At 35.8% G+C, this 19,000-nt stretch overlaps 2 protein-coding genes across 4 annotated transcripts in view; both read right to left on the bottom strand.

Moving 5' to 3' along the window:
* Nucleotides 1-176: 176 nt before the first annotated feature.
* Nucleotides 177-14,242, bottom strand: spata6 (spermatogenesis associated 6). Of its 3 annotated transcripts, none has more exons than XM_056259614.1 (13): nucleotides 14,115-14,242; nucleotides 12,390-12,527; nucleotides 12,237-12,285; nucleotides 12,092-12,133; nucleotides 11,508-11,632; nucleotides 11,206-11,286; nucleotides 8,492-8,740; nucleotides 7,529-7,649; nucleotides 3,368-3,408; nucleotides 3,180-3,289; nucleotides 1,491-1,587; nucleotides 655-728; nucleotides 177-388 (listed from the first exon to the last, which is right to left on the bottom strand). In XM_056259614.1, exons 1-13 carry the CDS (start codon nucleotides 14,202-14,204, stop codon nucleotides 205-207), a joined length of 1,401 nt encoding a protein of 466 aa, XP_056115589.1. In that variant the 5' UTR covers nucleotides 14,205-14,242; the 3' UTR covers nucleotides 177-204. The 3 variants fall into 3 exon arrangements, with proteins under 3 accessions (XP_056115589.1, XP_056115591.1, XP_056115592.1); XM_056259616.1 differs by having other exon boundaries at nucleotides 3,180-3,286; nucleotides 14,115-14,236; XM_056259617.1 differs by lacking the exon at nucleotides 12,390-12,527 and having other exon boundaries at nucleotides 14,115-14,236.
* Nucleotides 14,243-15,834: 1,592 nt separating this feature from the next.
* The window catches only part of agbl4 (AGBL carboxypeptidase 4), a 371,132-nt gene continuing 367,966 nt past the window's right edge, over nucleotides 15,835-19,000 (bottom strand). The window contains exons 12-13 of the mRNA XM_056259613.1: nucleotides 17,586-17,682; nucleotides 15,835-16,404 (exon numbers count right to left, since the gene is read on the bottom strand). Of these exons, the coding sequence (XP_056115588.1) occupies nucleotides 16,311-16,404; nucleotides 17,586-17,682 (191 nt within the window). The 3' untranslated portion in view covers nucleotides 15,835-16,310. The remainder of the gene's footprint in view (nucleotides 16,405-17,585; nucleotides 17,683-19,000) is intronic.

Here is a 19,000-nt window from a genome sequence, read left to right as displayed (position 1 = left end):
TTGGTTACAAACATTCTTTCAAATATCTTCCTTTGTGTTCAGCAAAACAAAGACATTTACCGGTACACGGGTTTGGAACAATTTGAGAGTTCGTAAACGTTAACAGAATTTTTAATTTTGGGTAACCTATCCCTTTAAATAAGGGCGATACACAACATATTCAGAGAATATGAAAACCACTGCATTAAAAGAACATGTCTTTGGTCATTGTGTCCAGGTGCTTTGTCCACCGTGTCCTGGCTGTGAAGCGTTTCTGTAGAGGTTCTTGTAGATTTTGCTCAAACTGTCCTCAAACACAGCTCTGTGGGGCTTCCCAGTATACACCGCCGCTCTGTTAGTCCAAAATGTGCCGTTGTCTAAATGAACAGATGGTTCTCCAGGAATTAGCCTGCAGTATGGACAGAATACAATTTTTATTGAAAGTCAAATTAAAATTTATAACTGTATATTGCAAACTCAACTAAAACAAATTCACATTTTCAAGTATTTATCCGTAACTCTTGAAGGCACTTTCATTTTATGTTATTTGTAACATGTAGGAATATCTTAGTACAAAACTTAGTATCATACTTATTATTATTGTAATATACTGTTTACACATTAAAGAAAGATTCTTTAAATCTGAATTTAGACCAAAAATGAGGTGCTGTTTACCTGTCCTGCGGCAGCCAGCTGTCACCATGATGTGGGTGGGTGGAAACACATGAACCCTCCTCACTCTCTTCATCCTGACAACACACACACACACACACATTTTAGTTGTGGAAAATATTCTCTAAAAACACCACCAAAAAAATGTTTAATCAATATGAGGTTGGCACAAAGCAGTATTGCTGAATATCCCAAACTAATTAAATTTCTCCAAAATCTGCTAATGCAACGAAGAGTGAAACTAATAAAAGCAGATCCTTTGAACTGTTTGATTAAAACGCTTTTAAAAAATCCTAGCCCTTCTCTACTTTTAACTCTGAAGTGGATTACACATTTCCTTTCTCGAGCTGGGCTTCAGCCACGCAGAGCTTGGCACCCGACTGTGCCACTGTGGCATCTCTCCTCTCTCTCAAAGATGAGCCTGTAAAGACAGCCGTCAGCCTGTAGACCTCCCTCCCAGTGAACATGCGCTCCTTTTTTCCTCTAAGGAAGGATTTGGGGAAGCTTTAGAGTAATTAGAACTCTTTCGCTTTTCTTTCTCGTCAGGGTGTTCCAGCAAAACACGGCGTGGGCGGTGAAGCGTTTAAGCGGCCCACGACTCGCGCGAACAGAAAGAATGAGCACGTAAGGTGATTACCTCGTTCACTTCCTGGAAGACAGTGGCAGCACATCCTGACACAATGGATGTGAAGAATACAGAGTGCCTGACAGAATCACTGGAGGACGTTTGAAACACTGACATGTGCCGTAATGAGTGTTTTGGAGAATCATTTTGCATGGGTTAACGTGCGCATAGAATGACAGCATTACATGCGGTTGCGATCTCAGGGGTGACGTACAAAAGAAAGCTTGCAGCGGGGACCAGAGCTGCTGAGGATTCTCTGCACTCGTTTGTGGATCTCCTTTGACTGCGAGGAACTGGATGAACTCTGGAACCTGTAGAAAATGGAAAACAACATGGCTGAAAATACATCTCAAAGGCACCAAAGTCTTTACACGAATATGAGCAATGAAGCCTTGGAACTTCACCAGAAAATCAATTACAAATGAATGGTTAGGCACCAACTAAAAATTAATTATTTTTAAAAACTTAATATTTATTTATATTTATACAATTAATATTATATTGTGAATTTCATCTACTGTTTATAAAAATGTAGTTTAAATATTTCCAAGTAACAAAAAAACCCCAGCATATATACAGAAATAAACCACTAGTCTGTGCTGTTGCCCTTACATTGGAGCGCAGTCATCTTGGGAAATACAACTTGTAAATTTCAGGCCAGTTAAATCATTAAGTTAAATCACAAATACACATGCAGAGACATTTATCTCCAGCCCTGTAGCAAATGCTGATATTTTCATTTTATACATCTAAATATGCCACAAGAGAGAAAGAGAAGCTCAGATGAGGAATTACCCAGGCATTTGAGCTGTGTCCTTGGATTTAGAATATCAAAGCATGCATGTGAATAAACTTGCAATATAATACTAACTCACTGAGCTTGTTTAAAAAGATGAATGGACAGAATTAATTAGAATCTATATTAAAAAGAATATAGAGGTAAAGAGACCAGCAGATCGGTATGAAAGGTGGCCTTAACGCAGGCAGGCCGTAAGATGGTCTTTATAATTACCATAAAAGAAGGCCAGAGAGGGCCAGCCTGAACTTTAGAAACCGTCGTTTTCTTTAACTCTCCCCCCCATCAGCAGCTCAAAAAGACGTGCCTGATCTCTCATTCTGCGAATCTACGGAGCGAGCCTTAATCTCCGGGCCTGTGACTCCGGTCATGCTTTCAATTGACAGAATAGTATCACACATTTCCCACTATTTACTCTCAAGACTTAGATTGTCTATTGATTTGAAATGTTTGCTCATGCCCCTGCGGAAAAGGCGCCGACGGTAGAGAGACTAGCAAACAAACAAACAAACATTTGCCGGTTTCACAGCCGATGTTCAGATCAATGACAAGGGTCTCTTAGAATTTATTAAACTGTGCGTCGGGTCAAACGCATTAGATCTCACTGAAACACAATCAATAGCATTTCCTCTTGTTTTCTTAGCAGCCCTCCTCCCTCCTCCCTTCTCATAAGTAATGAACAAACATGACCAAACATCAGATTCTGTCATTTGAAGGTGAGGCAGTAAATTCATCTTGTCTGTTGTGTGTGATCACAATATAGATTTGTGGAATAGACGCTCTGTTTACTGGGCTTTGTTTTTATGAGCCACACATTTAGTCAATATCATGTAATTGGAAATTCATAGGAAATGGGCGAAGGGGTAGGACTTTTAGTTTTGCTCATTGCAAGTTTGCAGGTTCGAGAATGCATGTCATGAAATATGGATTTTAGGGAAGGCACAAGCATGACATATAATAAACACATGCAAGGATAAATAAGTATAATGCTTCTGTAGGATGGTCTTTAATGAAAAAAACAAATCAATCCAATGACAGAATAGACCAGGATGACCAGAACAAAAACTGTGTTAAATTGCTCTGCAGCAAAACTTGTGTCAAACTAACCGTTCTCTCAGGGAAGAGCGGCTCAAGACTGGACTCTGGTCTCTGAGTGTGCTGGACACAGGTGAGGAATGCTCTTTGAGGGATTTTTTTGGGGAACTTCTGGATGCCTGCTTGTAGCAGAGAAAACAGGATCAGAATAGGCAAGGAAAAACACCCTTACTGATCAAGCCAATCACTTTGTAACTCACCTGTGAGGGCTTTGATCTAAAACTTCCAAGGAGAGAGGGATCTAGAGAAGTTTTTTGGGAAAATATGGTGAAATGCATCCTCCACAACACATAAAATAACATCTCATAATACTTAATGAAAAGAAGGTTTTAAAGGGACAGCTCACCCAAAAATAAAAAATCATTTAGTCACTGATTTGTCGCTTCAACCCATGACTTTCTTTCTTCCGCAGAACAGAAAAGAAACCACACTATTAAATAAGCCAAAATATTAAATGTCATAGATGAATATATATTAAGTAATCCACTATTCTGTGAAGGGGATACAAATTTTCACCTGATATCTGGAGCCAAATTACAGAGGGGGTAAAAATGACTTAAAGTACGGTGGCCGAGAGAGCTCAACGCGCTGCAACTGAAGAAAACATGCAAATAGAAAAACACCCGCAAATTAAGTAATGGACGTTTCTTCAGTCAGTTTTACAATGTGTGCTGCAAATAGAACAGAACACAACGGAAATGTTTTCAGGGGACCCCAATAAGTGACGAACCCGGCTGGGACATGCTTATTGCTCGTGAGCATCCCTATGCCCTACTCTCTTCGAAGGGCAAAGCCCTTGAAGTGGGGACTTTGGAGTGAGCAGGGCACTTGCGTGCCATCATGTAGCCGTTTGGAACGCACTTGGTGAAGGGAGCAACGAAAGACAAAGTCATTTCATTTAATTATTTTCACCTGGGATGTTCCCATGCCAACACAGCAGTAGGAAATCTGAGTTTCTAAGTAGGAAATATGATTTGAGTGGAGTTCATGATTGGAGTTCATGTCCAATTTCATGGAGCAAAGGCAATAAATTAGAATAATTTCCAACTAGGAAACTCGTATTTTCCTACTAGGAAATCTTAGTTTCCATCTGGGAAATCTGTAGCGAAGAAAAATCTTCAAAAAGAATCGCTACTTTAAAAAAAATGAATCGCTAATTTTTCAAAAAGAATTGCTACTTTTTTCAAAAAGAATCGCTACTTTTCAAAAATGAATCGCTACTTTTACAAAAAAAATCGCTACTTTTTAAAAATGAATCGCTACTTTTTCAAAAAGAATGTAACAAAATAATAATGTAACAAATGTATAATAATAATGTAACAAATATTTAATAGCACTGTAATAAATGTATAATTACATTGTAATACACATATAACACTATAATTACATTGTAATAAATGTATAATTACATTGTAATAAATGTATAATAACACTGTAATAAATGTATAATTACATTGTAATTAACGTATAATTACATTGTAATAAATGTATAATAACACGATAATTACATTGTAATAAATGTATAATTACATTGTAATAAATGTATAATTACATTGTAATAAATGTATAATTACATTGTAATAAACGTATAACACGATAATTACATTGTAATAAATGTATAATTACATTGTAATAAATGTATAATTACATTGTAATAAATGTATAACACTGTAATAAACATAATTACATTGTAAAAAAGTATAATTACATTGTAATTAACGTATAAGAACACTGTAATAAATGTATAATTAAATTGTAATTAATGTATAATTAAATTGTAATAAACGTATAATTACATTGTCAACCTTGAAAAGAATCCATACTTTTTTCAAAAGGAATCGCTACTTTAAAAAAAAAGAATCGCTACTTTTCAAAAATGAATCGCTACTTTTTCAAAAAAGAATCGCTACTTTTTTCAAAAAGAATAATGTAACAAAATAATAATGTAACAAATGTATAATAATAATGTAACAAATATATAATAATACTGTAATAAATGTATAATTACATTGTAATAAATGTAATTTAAATGTAATAACACTATAATTACATTGTAATAAATGTATAATTACATTATAATAAACGTATAATTACATTGTAATAAATGTATAACAACCTTGAAAAGAATCGCTACATTTCTCGAAAAGAATCCCTACTTTTTCAAAAAGAATAACTAATTTTCAAAAATGAATCGCTACTTTTTCAAAAAGAATCGCTACTTTTTCCAAAAAGAATCACTACTTTTCAAAAATGAAACGCTACTTTTTGAAAAAGAATCGCTACTTTATAATTACATTGTAATAAATGTATAACAACCTTGAAAAGAATCGCTACATTTCTCGAAAAGAATCCCTACTTTTTCAAAAAGAATAACTAATTTTCAAAAATGAATCGCTACTTTTTCAAAAAGAATCGCTACTTTTTCCAAAAAGAATCACTACTTTTCAAAAATGAAACGCTACTTTTTGAAAAAGAATCGCTACTTTTCAAAAATGAATCGCTACTTTTCAAAAAGAATCGCTACTTTTCAAAAAGAATCGGTACTTTTTCTAAATGAATCGCTACTTTTTCAAAAATGAATCGCTACTTTAAAAAAAAAGAATCGCTACTTTTTCCAAAAAGAATCACTACTTTTCAAAAATGAATCGCTACTTTTTCAAAAAGAATCGCTACTTTTTCAAAAATGAATCGCTACTTTTTCAAAAAAGAATCGCTACTTTTTCAAAAAGAATCGCTACTTTTTCCAAAAAGAATCACTACTTTTCAAAAATGAATCGATACTTTTTGAAAAAGAATTGCTACTTTTCAAAAATGAATCGCTACTTTTTAAAAATCAATCGCTACTTTTTTCAAAAAGAATAATGTAACAAAATAATAATGTAACAAATGTATAATAATAATGTAACAAATATATAATAATACTGTAATAAATGTATAATTACATTGTAATAAATGTAATTTAAATGTAATAACACTATAATTACATTGTAATGTTTAATTACATTGTAATAAATGTATAATAACGCTGTAATAAATGTATAATTACATTGTAATAAATGTATAACACTGTATAAAATTTATAATTACATTGTAATAAAAGTATAATTACATTGTAATAAATGTATAATAACATTGTATAAAATGTATAATTACATTGTAATAAAAGTATAATTACATTGTAATAAAAGTATAATAACACGATAATTACATTGTAATAAATATAATTACATTGCAATGTATAATAACACTGTATAATTACATTGTAATAAAAGTATAATTACATTGTAATAAACCTATAATTACATTGTAATAAATGTATAATAACACTGTAATAAATGTATAACAACCTTGAAAAGAATCCCTACTTTTTTACTTCAGAAGTAAACAGTGTAGCTGACTAAACAATTTTTAAACCACAACCCTCTCTAATGTCAGAATGTTTATTTTTAAACCACAACTTCAATGTGTGCTTCTTTTACAGATATATTTATATATAATAATATATATAACTATATATTATAACTATATAACTATATTTTAGTTGTAAATATGATTTTAGAGGGAGTTCACGAGCAAAGGAAACTCATATATCCCTACTAGGAAATTTGAGTTTCCTACTAGGAAATATAAGTTTCCAAATAGGAAATGTGAATTTCCTCCTGGCAAATCTGAGTTTCTTAGTAGGAAATATGATTTGAGAGGGAGTTCATGTCCAATTTCATGAGCAAAGAAAATAAATTATAATAATTTTCTTTTGACTAAAATGACTTAATTTTTTTAAAAAGGGGTATTGTGTATTATAATTTTTATACATTATAATAATTTCCTACTAGGAAACCCATATTTTCCCATTAAGAAATCTGAGTTTCCTCATAGGAAATTATTATAACGTATTGCCTTTGCTCATGAAATCGGACATGAACTCCCTCTCAAATCATATTTCCTAGTAAGAAACTGAGTTTCCTACAAAGAAACTCAGATTTCCCAGCAGGAAACTCATTTCCTAGAATTGTCATAGAATTGACCCCCTCTACAAAATAGTGGATTATTTCGTAAATATACATTAATGACATTTAATATTTTGGCTTTCTTCTTCATTTATGTATTTTTTTCACCAGACGAATAATTATCAAAATCTAAATTTTTAGGTTGAGTTGACAGTTTTTATACCTTGCTAAAATTTCTTTAAAAAAAATCTTTCTGACCCAAATAACTGTTTTTATTATTTCTCCCTATACACAATGAAAGTCAGTAAGGGTCCAAAACAACACATTTTTTCAAAATATCTTTTGTGTTCCACAGAAGAAAGTCATACAAGCTTGGTGTGACATGAGGGTGAGTATCAACAGTATCATAGTGACCTGTGAGGTTTGCTGTGTAGCACTGTGATCGCAGTTGTAGCGGGCTTTTTTTAGTAGCAGACTGAGATGTAAGACCACATGTCGTGGGGGACATCAGTGACGCGTTTGGGCTTCGGGGCACCTGCAAACAGAAGATTCAATCAGCTACGTTGCCCATTAAAAGATAAATAATCGCTCATCTCTGATTTAGCAGGTGAAGCGACATGCATCAACACTCCATTGACACACAGAGCATTGATTATTCAAATGAATTTGACTTTCATTTCACAGTTAATCACTTCTCTTGGAAGGTGAAAGTGAGGAGAAACTTAAGAGGGAAGTTACTCAGACTCAGGTGTCTGTATAAACTCAACTCTCAGACTTCAATTAGTCCGTTTGCACTTCTTCATCTAAATAGTAAAGTGACCATGCGAGTTAATGAAACAAGCTATTAAGTTTTCATGCAAAACAAGTGTGCTGACTTTAAACACACATAAACCGAGCGAGCTAATCTGCTGAAATAAGAGGGAAGAATTTGCTAATCACGGCCTGACTCTTAATTACTTAGGTTAATTGTGGCCTGGGGATTTCCTTTGAAAAGGCTACCCAATTTTTAAAAGGCCTGTGACAGAAAATGCCATGATGATATCAGACACAAATCCAAGAGCTGCCTTTTACACAATGACAGCTTTGATATTTGCACCCCGGGACGTACTGTTGTTTTTTGAAAACACGGGAAAATAAACAAGCAGGAGAATTGATGTTTTTACTTCAGTCAAGAAAACGGGTGGAGATTTTGACACGGCTGTCTGTCACCTGTAATCAACGCCTTCACAGAGGAAATATTGTAAATAATAAAAGTTTCACAGGTATAAAAATATAATACAAATATAAGCACATACATGTTAGTTGACCTGAGCTAATGTTCTGTATCCCCATGAACACTCAAACGCTGCTTCCGTTTTATCATTCAATTTCACCCACCACGAATGGAGCCTGAGGGACCGTCTCTTTCTTAAATGTGTATGGCCCCAGTTTGACGTGACTGAGTCGTTGTCTGGCCTCCTCGGACAGCTGACACATCTTGCGGTGGGTGTAGGGTGAAGGAGCACGACTTTGGGACGCCACTGTTGGCTTTTCGTATCCGCAGGATGGCGCTCTGTCTGGTTTCTTCTTTGCATTTGCAGGGCAAGTTCTCACACGACAGGGCTTAGTAGAAGAACGATTGCATAACTGGATAGGAATAAAGACATATTCACTTAATTTTTATCAATTTGCTAAAATTTCAACTAAAACTATAAAACAAAATCATTTTTGGCAACTGAAATAAAATCAAATATAAATGTAAGATGAAAAATTCAAACTAAAGCTAAAAAACTTAAATGAAATTTAGAAATGAGCTTATGTTAAAGTAATAAAATGACAATTCCCTATTGTGATGTACAGTATATCGACTAAAAATGTAAGGCGGGACTTGATTTTGTCCATTAGGAAATGATTGGATGTTGTCATTTGATGTTATGTGAGTGACAGGTTGTCCCGCCGTCACACTAGTAAACACGTCATCAGAGAAGATAAGAGATGCCAGTGCAAGAGGGAGGGGAAGTTATTTTGATTAAAGATTATGAGGGCGCATGAATAATGATAAAAAAAAATGTTGCACAGAAAAAAATAAAAAATGTTGGTGACTTTAAAGCTAAATAGAAATATTAAAGAAAAAAAAATCGAATAAAGATATCAAAAGCACATAAAAATACTAAACCGTTAATTAAAATAAAACTCTATAAACATCAATAAATACTATGATGACACACCGACAGTTGTACATGAAGCATAGTGAGGTCAAACTAAATAATATTTTGTTTAAATTATGACTTTTAAAACATGCAGAAGCTCAAAGAGAAAACAAACAGAAAAATAACTACATTTTGTGAAGAAGATGTAAAGGGGTATTGTGTATGGTTGCTATGTGGTTACTAAGATGATCTATGTTTATTAGCATATTGATTTGCTATGCAGTTGCTATGGTGTTTTTTGGTGGTGACTAGGGAGTTGCTAGGACTACCCACACCTGTTTATATATTATTGTGTTTCCCTAAATGTTTTTTATTGCCCATTTTATCATCTGCCAGGAATAAAACATTGATTTGATTATTAAAAGAAATAGCACACCACTGAGATATCATTCACGTCCACAGCCAGAATTAATACTTAGGGTTCGGTGTCTGTTCAAATCCCTTAATAGTATTGCATGGTCCCCCATATTTTTGGAAACAATCATAATTCTGTCTGGTGCCACTAGTGGTACAGAAATTACACTCTCTTCACCTTTAAAATAAAAGAAAGAAAAGAAGATCCCAGAGGAAGCGAGTATAAGGTCACGCTTTATTGTAGGGATATTGCGAACGTCTTTCTGTTCGTACGGTGCTAATCCACTAATTTCCTTGTTATGTACACATGTAACCTGATGTAAACCTTTCCTCAGTGTTCCAATCTTACCTTTGCAGGCAAATGACTTCAATAACTCTAATCTCAGCTAACATAATTCTGAGCCCCAATAACTCTGTTCCTGCAGGCGCTGCCTTGGTAAATACGTTTTTAAAAATGTTAATTGCATTTGATGGCCGGCCTCAACCTAATATGATAATGGCATTACATGGATGTAAAAAACAACGATAATTTAAATGCTAATTGGAACATCCTGGCATATTAAGTCATTTTTAAAAAACAGAGAAAGAAAAAAGTAAATCCTGATAGCGATTGCTGTTTGAAGAGTCGAGATTTAATGAAATTAAACTAAGTGGCTTTTTCTCCTTTTATTCTTCTCTCTCTCCCTCTCTCTCTTCTTCCCTTTTCTTTGGACGGGGGGAGGACAAAGAGGCCGTTTTAAAGCAGGAGTCGCGCTTGTCTGATGTGATTAGTGGCTCGGCTGGTGTTGGTAATGGGAGATAAAGCCGGATGTCCTTGAAACAACAAAGCCAGCACCACAAGTAGCTTATTAAACAAGAAACAAACGGCGTTCAAATGCATGCAAATCACGCCGCTTTACAGAATGCCGTGTCAAGTCCGAACTAGAGACATCCACAAAGGGACGACTGAATCGCACATGAAACGGGCCTGACGAGACGGTCAACAGCAGAAGCGGTCTAACGAGGGTCTGAGAAACTTGACATGAAGGATGCAGACTCAATCAGCGATTCTAAATGGAACGAGGGGTCTGCTGCGAGCATGTAATGGAAGAAACAAATTGGACCGGTCAAGTCCAACTGATCAGCGCCGATCCGGGTAGAAACGAGCCAATTCTCTGCAATTACCTGCATTGTAAAAAGAACATCCTGAAAGGGGGTGTGAGGCCACTAGAAGGACAGCAGCAAACAGAACAAGTGGCACAGATGGCAACAGGCAGTTTGATTGACAGGGAGACCCATCATACTCCCACATACATCTAAGAAAAGCCTCGTTACACGAAAGTCATTTGATCCTTTTCGTTTAAACCTCAGCGTTTCTTTTCATTTAGCATCACAGATAATTGCTCTGTTCCAAAACATAACGAGGGGCAGCATCGTGCGGCCGTTCCAGAAGCCAGGAGCCTTAAAAGGCAGCTGCCTATGTAGGCAGGCGAGGCAGTACGCTAGCTTTTGGAACGGAGCTAATACCAGCTGCAATATAATGGCAATAACAAAAGCCCAGAGACTTACAGACATGGCAGGCTGACCGTGTTTCACATCACACTCCTCAATAATGGACGTCGTTGAGAACTCCACTTTGGGAGAGATTCCCTGGGGGAACGAGACAGGAGAGACAGGAGCAGAAGGGAAAAAAAAGCATCACTAAACTTTTCGGATGATGAAAAGACAGAGGGCAAATGCAGATAATAACACTCTTGGCAGATCAATTTACCAAAACAATCTACGTCTTCAAGCAAATAGCGTGAAAATGGGACGGGCTTTTAAGATGCATCAGAGATATGACAAAAACGCTGAAAGGAAGACACACGCACGGGGAAGGAGATGGATCTCTTCATCAGAATCTCTCTCTCTGGGCCGGGGCTTCTGGGACTCAAACGAGGGCCTGGATACAGAAACTCCCGGGTGTCGTCTTCAAACGTGGCCAGGATCTCACCCTCTGCACGATCAAATGAAAAATACATGATGGAATGGTGAATTCTGTCCTTTTTCTTGACAGCTCTGGGTAATCAAGTTGTTTCAGGGTAATAAAGCTGTTTCTTTGCGTTTTAAAGCAATAACGCAGCAACAGAAACGAACGAGTGTCAGATTGTGTGCAAATTAAAAATCTCAGCCCAAGAGACCTCCATCGAAAGCAGCATGATTTATGCATACAGTAATGGGAGTGCTCGGTCCAATAATGTATGTATTCCCTTGCTGATGTTGTTTAATTTTTGAAATTGTACTAGCAGGTTTGAGAATTCAGCCGTTGGTTGCATAGACTGCAAAAGCTGGAGCCTTCAATCAAAGCGGAGCTCAAATGTATTGTTTTTTTAGTTTACAGCACTATGGTGGAGAACTCAATCTACAGACTCAAATATCTGTTAGTGTTACAGCTGGAATGGATGTGGGATCTTACCTGGAGGAACCAGCTGAATGAGCTCTAAAGATGTTGTATCATCTGCAGTGGAGGACACAAACATGATGGAAAGGTATAAGTTTATTGATCTGAGGCTTATGAAAGAACACAGGACAAACTTAGAAACAGCACAAAGGATTCTTACTCTCCAGATGCTCGGCTACAGCACCCGGGTCAACCATTCCCACAAAGGTCTGTTGAAGAGATTGGGAGAGGAAAGAAAACAAAGAAAGACAAATAGTAAGATAGCATATGTCAAAGGCTAAAATTAATTAAAGTCGTTTTGATAAAGTCTCACCTTCACAAACACCATTTTTTCATGCAACAGCAGAGGGAAAACCGGAGGGACACACTTGGACTTCTGGTACTGGCCCATTATCCGAACACTAACATACATGTCCTCTTGGGATGGTAACACCACCCCTGGACAAGTGATCTATAGGAGGAAACACATTTTATACCTAATTTTACACCGTTATATAATCTTTCATGGAATGTGAGGCATACATTTAGTCATCAGTAGGTTTCACAACACATTTTCTAGTTTTGTGCACATTTAAGCATTTTACTTTGTCCACAAAAATATTAAAGTTGGCATGAAACAGAAGTTCAATCATCATCTCTATTGTGATGTATATCAGAGTGAAACAGCTTCTGTAACGAGAAAAAATGTAGGACGGGACTTGATTTCATCTTTTGGGAATTGATTGCATCATAGGAAGTTGGGCTTTACTAACTAAATGGAGGCAGATTGAATGCCAGTTTGTAGTCAGTTGTGGAGGATATTTAGTCCCATTTAGTAGTCGTTTCGAGGGGAAGGAGAGGTTAACGTTTTTGATTAAAGATTACGCCGGCACATGAATTTTTAACAAAATAATGATGTACGCGGATAAATCATTTATAATAAGCACTGCAATATAGAGTAGTGCAGGTATGATGCCAAAACCCGGAAGAGTAATTCGCTGCTGGTTCCTTCGAGATTTTCCTATGGGGTTTTATAATGGGGGTTTTCGATTTATGTAAAATAAAGCCTGTGGTAAATATTACTTGACGATAGCTTTATTCTCTTTAAACTCTTTAAACTTTAAACCGCTTTGTTGTTAATAGAGACACTGAACAGATGAAGGTAATTCACACACACACATCTCTCATCTCTCTCTCTCCAAAATGAATTCAAATAAATGCTATAATTCATTTATTCATTAAAATAAATGTAATCTATCTTACGCACTATATATCTGTCTGATTCAAAGTGGGCAGAATGCTAGAATGCTCAAAGTTATACATATATATATATATATTTCTCCTTGAGAAATATAATTTAGGGTTAATTTACTTTACGCTATTCATGAAACCAACGTTAATAAAAAACAACAACTAACGTTACATTTTAAAATATTTATTATTTTTGAATCATTTTATTGTTGCCAACATCCTTATACCGTTCTTTCTTTTTGTCTGACAGAAACACAATAATGCCTGCAGATAAACAGTTTTGAATATCCACTTTATAGGATTTACCTGATAAATATTAACTATCAATTCATTTTAATTTTACATTCTTGTTTATCTCCGAATGTAAAGCAAGCACTTCCTATTCCTAGTTACGTTTTAGTATGAATTAGTCTGTCGTGTGATCGTTTTGATTATCGTTACAGTATCAAAAAAAATCCTGCAGTAGATATTTTCTCTCAAAATAATGATGCGCTATAACAGTCCACCGTCATGCAAAACAAAAGCAAAAGCTCTAAATAGATGCTAAGAGCTTGGCTGAAAATCAAGGATCTTTGCTTGTGCATTGTTTTTAATTAACACTTCGAAGGCTGGAGTGAATGCAGGAGTGTTTATTAACATGTTTCTGCTAGTTGCAACTTTTTGATTGATGTCTGATGGACTGACTTGATCCTCCGTGATAGCAACTTGTTGCTAACAGTATGCTAGCACGAAAACTCCGATTCATAACACATGCAAATTTGAATATTTTTGTTTTTGTTGAGAATGGGACGCGTGGTAATATACTCACAGCTTGGATTTCCAATTCGACCGTGCATTTTAGCGCTTTTTGTCGCATTTGTGAGGCTGAAGGCTTCTTGGGCGGTGTCAGTCCGCCCATGGTTTTTAAACTTGGTTGCTATGACAACACAACAGCCCAAGTGGCCGTGAAACTGAGAGGAAATGACGACACTATCAAGTGACAAAATAAATATGGGGGAAATAAGCTTCTTTTACTGTCTTCAACAAAGTTTTTCAAAGTAGAAAAATAAGGAAGTTGTAAAATTAGTTGTTAACATGTATGTTATGAGATGTAAATGTTTACTTGTAATGTTAAACTTTTTAAATGTTTATTTCTGTTTTAATTATTTTCTGTTCATCCTAATGTACCTCCTGTCTATATTTGTAAATGTTTAAAACCAACATGAAAAACATCTACACATATAAAACATATAAAAAATGTGTTTTTTTCCCACATAAAAATATATAATATATATATATATTCAGAAGTATGATTCCTCATTATCATGTTGATGGTTAAAACTAAAGCATCATAACCTACATTTCATATTATTAATAATAATGATTGTAATTATTATTGTTAATAATAATAAAACTAATTCATTAACTGGATTAAGTGAATAATTTAAATAAAAACAAAATAGATTTAGGTAGGACAAACATTGGGGCTGAATGGTCAGCCTAAGATTTGTGCCAACTTTTGACATAAGTGAATCTTTTAAAGAGTTGGTAAGAAAATGCAGCGTTAACAGTGTTTGGTCCTAAAAACAGCTGCATTTAAAGTGACGAGTGAGGACACATTCAGTATTACTATAGAAAAGTAATGACTGTTTCTCAAAACATACAGGGTGAACAGAATTAGAAATTTCTAAAAATGGAAGAAATTACAGTGGTTCACTAAGACTCAGTTTTAAGCAGCTTAAAATGCTGTCCAGTGAAGGATCTGCCCTCGAAGTGAACCATACCACCGTTAGTGCTGAGGGACAGACCTCACAGAGAATCACTGAGGCCAGTTAACTTGTGCACAGGAATGGACCATGTCAATGTTTAAGAAGGGAAATGCAAACAATTCACACCAGCCTAAGGGCAATTAGGATGTGTTTGTGGCAGTGAGGTGAGCCAAGCATAAGGGACTAATGGTTCGAGGCTCTGGTTAAAATGACAGCGCAGTGGGGAGGTGAGACTCTCCATAAGCACAAAGGCTTTTAGGTATGACAGCGCCATTACCTGTGTGTGTGTGTGTTTGTCGAGAATCTGTAGATGGATGTGTTTTCTCATTCACATTAGCTCTCGCCATCTTCTCTTCAACCATCTAAAATGCAAGTAATTTGTTTTTGCCTTTTCTGACGGATTGCCTCAGTTATTCCGAATGACTGGCCTGAAAAATACATGCTGCTTTTCACACTTCTTGAATGATAGCTTGAGCCATTCTGTATTTTGGCCCCCTCACACTGTGTTGTGAGTGTTTGTTGAGTGTGGACAGATCAGACTTTGTTTGGAAACACTGTTACAGGCTTAACAGACTCCGTATTAGAGTACTTTGGTGAACAGCAGAAAAATATGTTGATGCTTATCAACTTGAGACTATGATGAGAGGATTAAAAATGCATTGTTTTTTAATAGCATTTCAAAATTACTTCTGCTGGTTCTCAATATAAGCTCTTAATAAGACACTGAAAAGCAATTTTTCATCAAAAAAATAAAAAATAATGAAATAGATAAAACATTTTTTTTTTATCACTTTATTAGATGCAAATTTCTGAACACAAAGCATGAATATAATAAAACATTACAGGTCAATTGCTTTATATTTAAGCAATTTTCAAGCATTCAGATTTGAACAAACAACTAAAGATGACTATCTAGACAATTAAATAATTCATAAAAGTAATCACTTTATCAGAATGAGTACAGCTGAGTGGAATACAATTTCTGTTCTTATAATAGGCAACTCCAAGAGCAAGGCAAAGAAAATAGTTGGTATTCAACAAAGCACTGAAAAAGCAATAAATGTAGCCGGTGGGATAATTTACAGTTGATGTTTTCTCTGTGCAATATCTCACAAGTTAGAATTAATACTGAAGACTTATTCAGTCGTTGAGTCCTATCATCACATAAAAACATACACAACAAATACCATGGTGGATTGCTGTGGGCTGATATGAAAACGTAATTTGCAAGTGGACTGTTCCCGTTCCCTGTGTGTTTAGTCCCTGACTCCATGGGGCTTTCTGTCCCCTTTCACCTTCCCATTTCCAGTATAGTTTCCTTGATGACTGGTGGATGTTCCATCGGAAGTGCTGAAAGACATAACGTATGTTTATTAGAGGAGTTTTGTCAGAATCAGAATTGTTTCTAGACTCAAATCTGGGTTCTCATCTCGTTTTTGTTTAGACTACGTCCGGATCAGATCCATAACGATGGTCAAAACAGATGGAGTAGATTGTGTCCATCAACACCCCCAAAGCTTCACAGTCCTATACTTCCTGGATTCGACATTTCATTCGGTAACGTTTGACAGTTTTGATTTATATGCCGTTTAATGATCGCGCGAGCTTACATGTGCATAAGCAATGCTTCTATCGCTTGTTTCTGCTTCTTTTTTGCTTGTTTTTGGATCCAGAGATTCTGTACTCTTTCATAAGATGTGTAACAGCGAAAACATGGATAGCCATAAACATTTGATCAATGCCAGGGAAGTGTTGTCTCTTAAATGACGGAAAATTGCGTCAATGGCGGGGAAAGAGTTTAATATCTGCTAACACTTTATTTTGATGGTCCCCCAACACTAACTATAAGTAACTTTGCAAGTACATGTCAACTTACTGTACTAACCCTAATTTAACATTTAACTCAGATGAGAGTTAGTTGACATGTATAGTTAAGTTAATGAGTTAGTTGACATGTAGCTGCAAAGTTACTTATAGTTAGGCTGTCTAAAGTGGACTATCAAAATAATCATGGTTTTCAGGATTACTAGAAAGCTTACAGCAGGTGAGTTTGATCTAAAGTATGCAGTAAAGTGGACCTCGAGAAGTTGAGAACTTCTGTTCTAGACAACCGTACACAAAATAAAGCATGTGACAGGATTTCTAGTACGAGACAATCAGTTAATTCGGTGAAGGAGTGTGCGTGGTGAACATACTATAATATGTTTTAAAATGTAATGTTTCCATTTATATGATAATTTAAAGCAGGAACCCCTGGTTGTTCATGAGGGAACTGCAGGGGGTTTGTGAGATTAAAAGCTAATAAAATTAGCTTAAAATAAAATTAAATCATAAAAAAATTAAAAAATAAAATATATTTTTTAAAGAAAACTGAAGTAGGAGAATTTTCAGAAGCAAAACAGTTTAGTTGCTCTCATAAGAAATAATGTGAAGGAAAACATGAAAGTTAGCCATAATTGGTATCAAACAATTTAAGCTATTTATAAGGAGATGTTCATAAGAATAAGGAAAACAAACAAAAGATTAGTCACCTGTTAATGTGTCCTGTGTGCTTGCTCTCATCTGTCAGGTTGTTCAGCTTGTAGTAATCCAGGAACGTCCGGGCCACGTTTCTACCCAGCTTCATGTCTGTGAGAGGAAATTAAGGGGCCTTCCAGAACACTTTACACAGATAACACTGACAGATCTACAAAACTACACAAGTTGGTTTTTTTGATTAGAAAAATCTAAATATAAAGTGACCTTCATAAGCAAAGATATTAGTCTTTTGACTGTTTTATAGTCATTGGTAAAAACTGTGCTGGCATTTTAGAGGCAAACACCTTGATCCCACTCCAGCAGCCTGTCTCTGAATTCCTAAAGAGACAGTCGACAACAAAGCAATATTGGAAAGCCTCCTAGGCCCCGGCACGGTTAGAGCGTCGGATCCCTCGGAACCTTTAAATCTCTGTTCTGACGTGCCACTTTTAATTGAAAAATAAATAAATAAATAAGAGCCCAATTTTCTCCCATCTCGCACCAACGCGACCATTTGCAGTAAATAACTGGCCAATACCCAGCAGAGCAATGCGGAGAGTAAATAAGCGGGACAGGCGAGCCAGCGCTCAGCTCCTCGTGAGGATAAATCAAACGCCTCTCAGTCAAGTCAGCCAAAAGGAAAAAAAAAAAAAAATGCATCTCATTCCTGCAGTTACTTACAGCCAAAGCTTTATTTAAATTCATGCATCTACTCCACACCCCAACCCCCCCCCCACCCCAAGCCTTTTTTCCACCGTGCCCACGTTACAGAGCACATCAATTACCAAAAGCACTGCATCAAAGAGCTGTGAGGGCACTTACAATGCAGCTGAAAGAGTGGGAGCCGTTTAAATCCAACAACCACAAGCCAGGCGAACGTTAAACGGAAATCATTTTCTTTTAACCTAAAGGAATAGTTCATCCACAAATGAAAATTCTGTCATCATTTACTCACCCTTCGTGTCGTTCCAAACCAAGGCTTTCTTTCTTCCGTGGAACACAAAAGAAGTTTCAAATAATGCACTGGCCATTTTTTCCATGCAACTACAAATAATGCGGACTGGAGCTTTCACAAAAGTAGTTCATATGACTCCTCTGATGCCATAAAATAACAGTAAGTTTGCCATTAAAGAACAGACTGAACCAAACATCTTTCCTAGCTTTTTTTTTTTTTTTTGGCAATAGCCTATACATGAAAACTGATGATGTCCAATTAAACAAATTATTGTATTGTGGAGGTCCTTGTCCACAAAAGTGGTCTGAATGATTCATTTGGTCTGATAAGGTTTTCGAGTTTGACTCACTGACTCTGTGATTTGGTCATGGTGGCTAATTTCACTGAAGATTATCATAGCTTTCATTTGTGTACGTTTCTCACAAAATATAGGACATATAATGCAGGAGTCATATAAATACATCTGCTTTTGCA

Source organism: Rhinichthys klamathensis, unplaced genomic scaffold (genome assembly GCF_029890125.1).
Source record: "Rhinichthys klamathensis goyatoka isolate OS25496 unplaced genomic scaffold, OSU_Roscu_1.1 h1tg000169l_1, whole genome shotgun sequence".
Taxonomy (NCBI): Eukaryota; Metazoa; Chordata; class Actinopteri; order Cypriniformes; family Leuciscidae; genus Rhinichthys; species Rhinichthys klamathensis.
The sequence above is the reverse complement of the archived record's forward strand: the minus strand, read 5'-3'. Positions and strand labels throughout refer to the sequence as shown.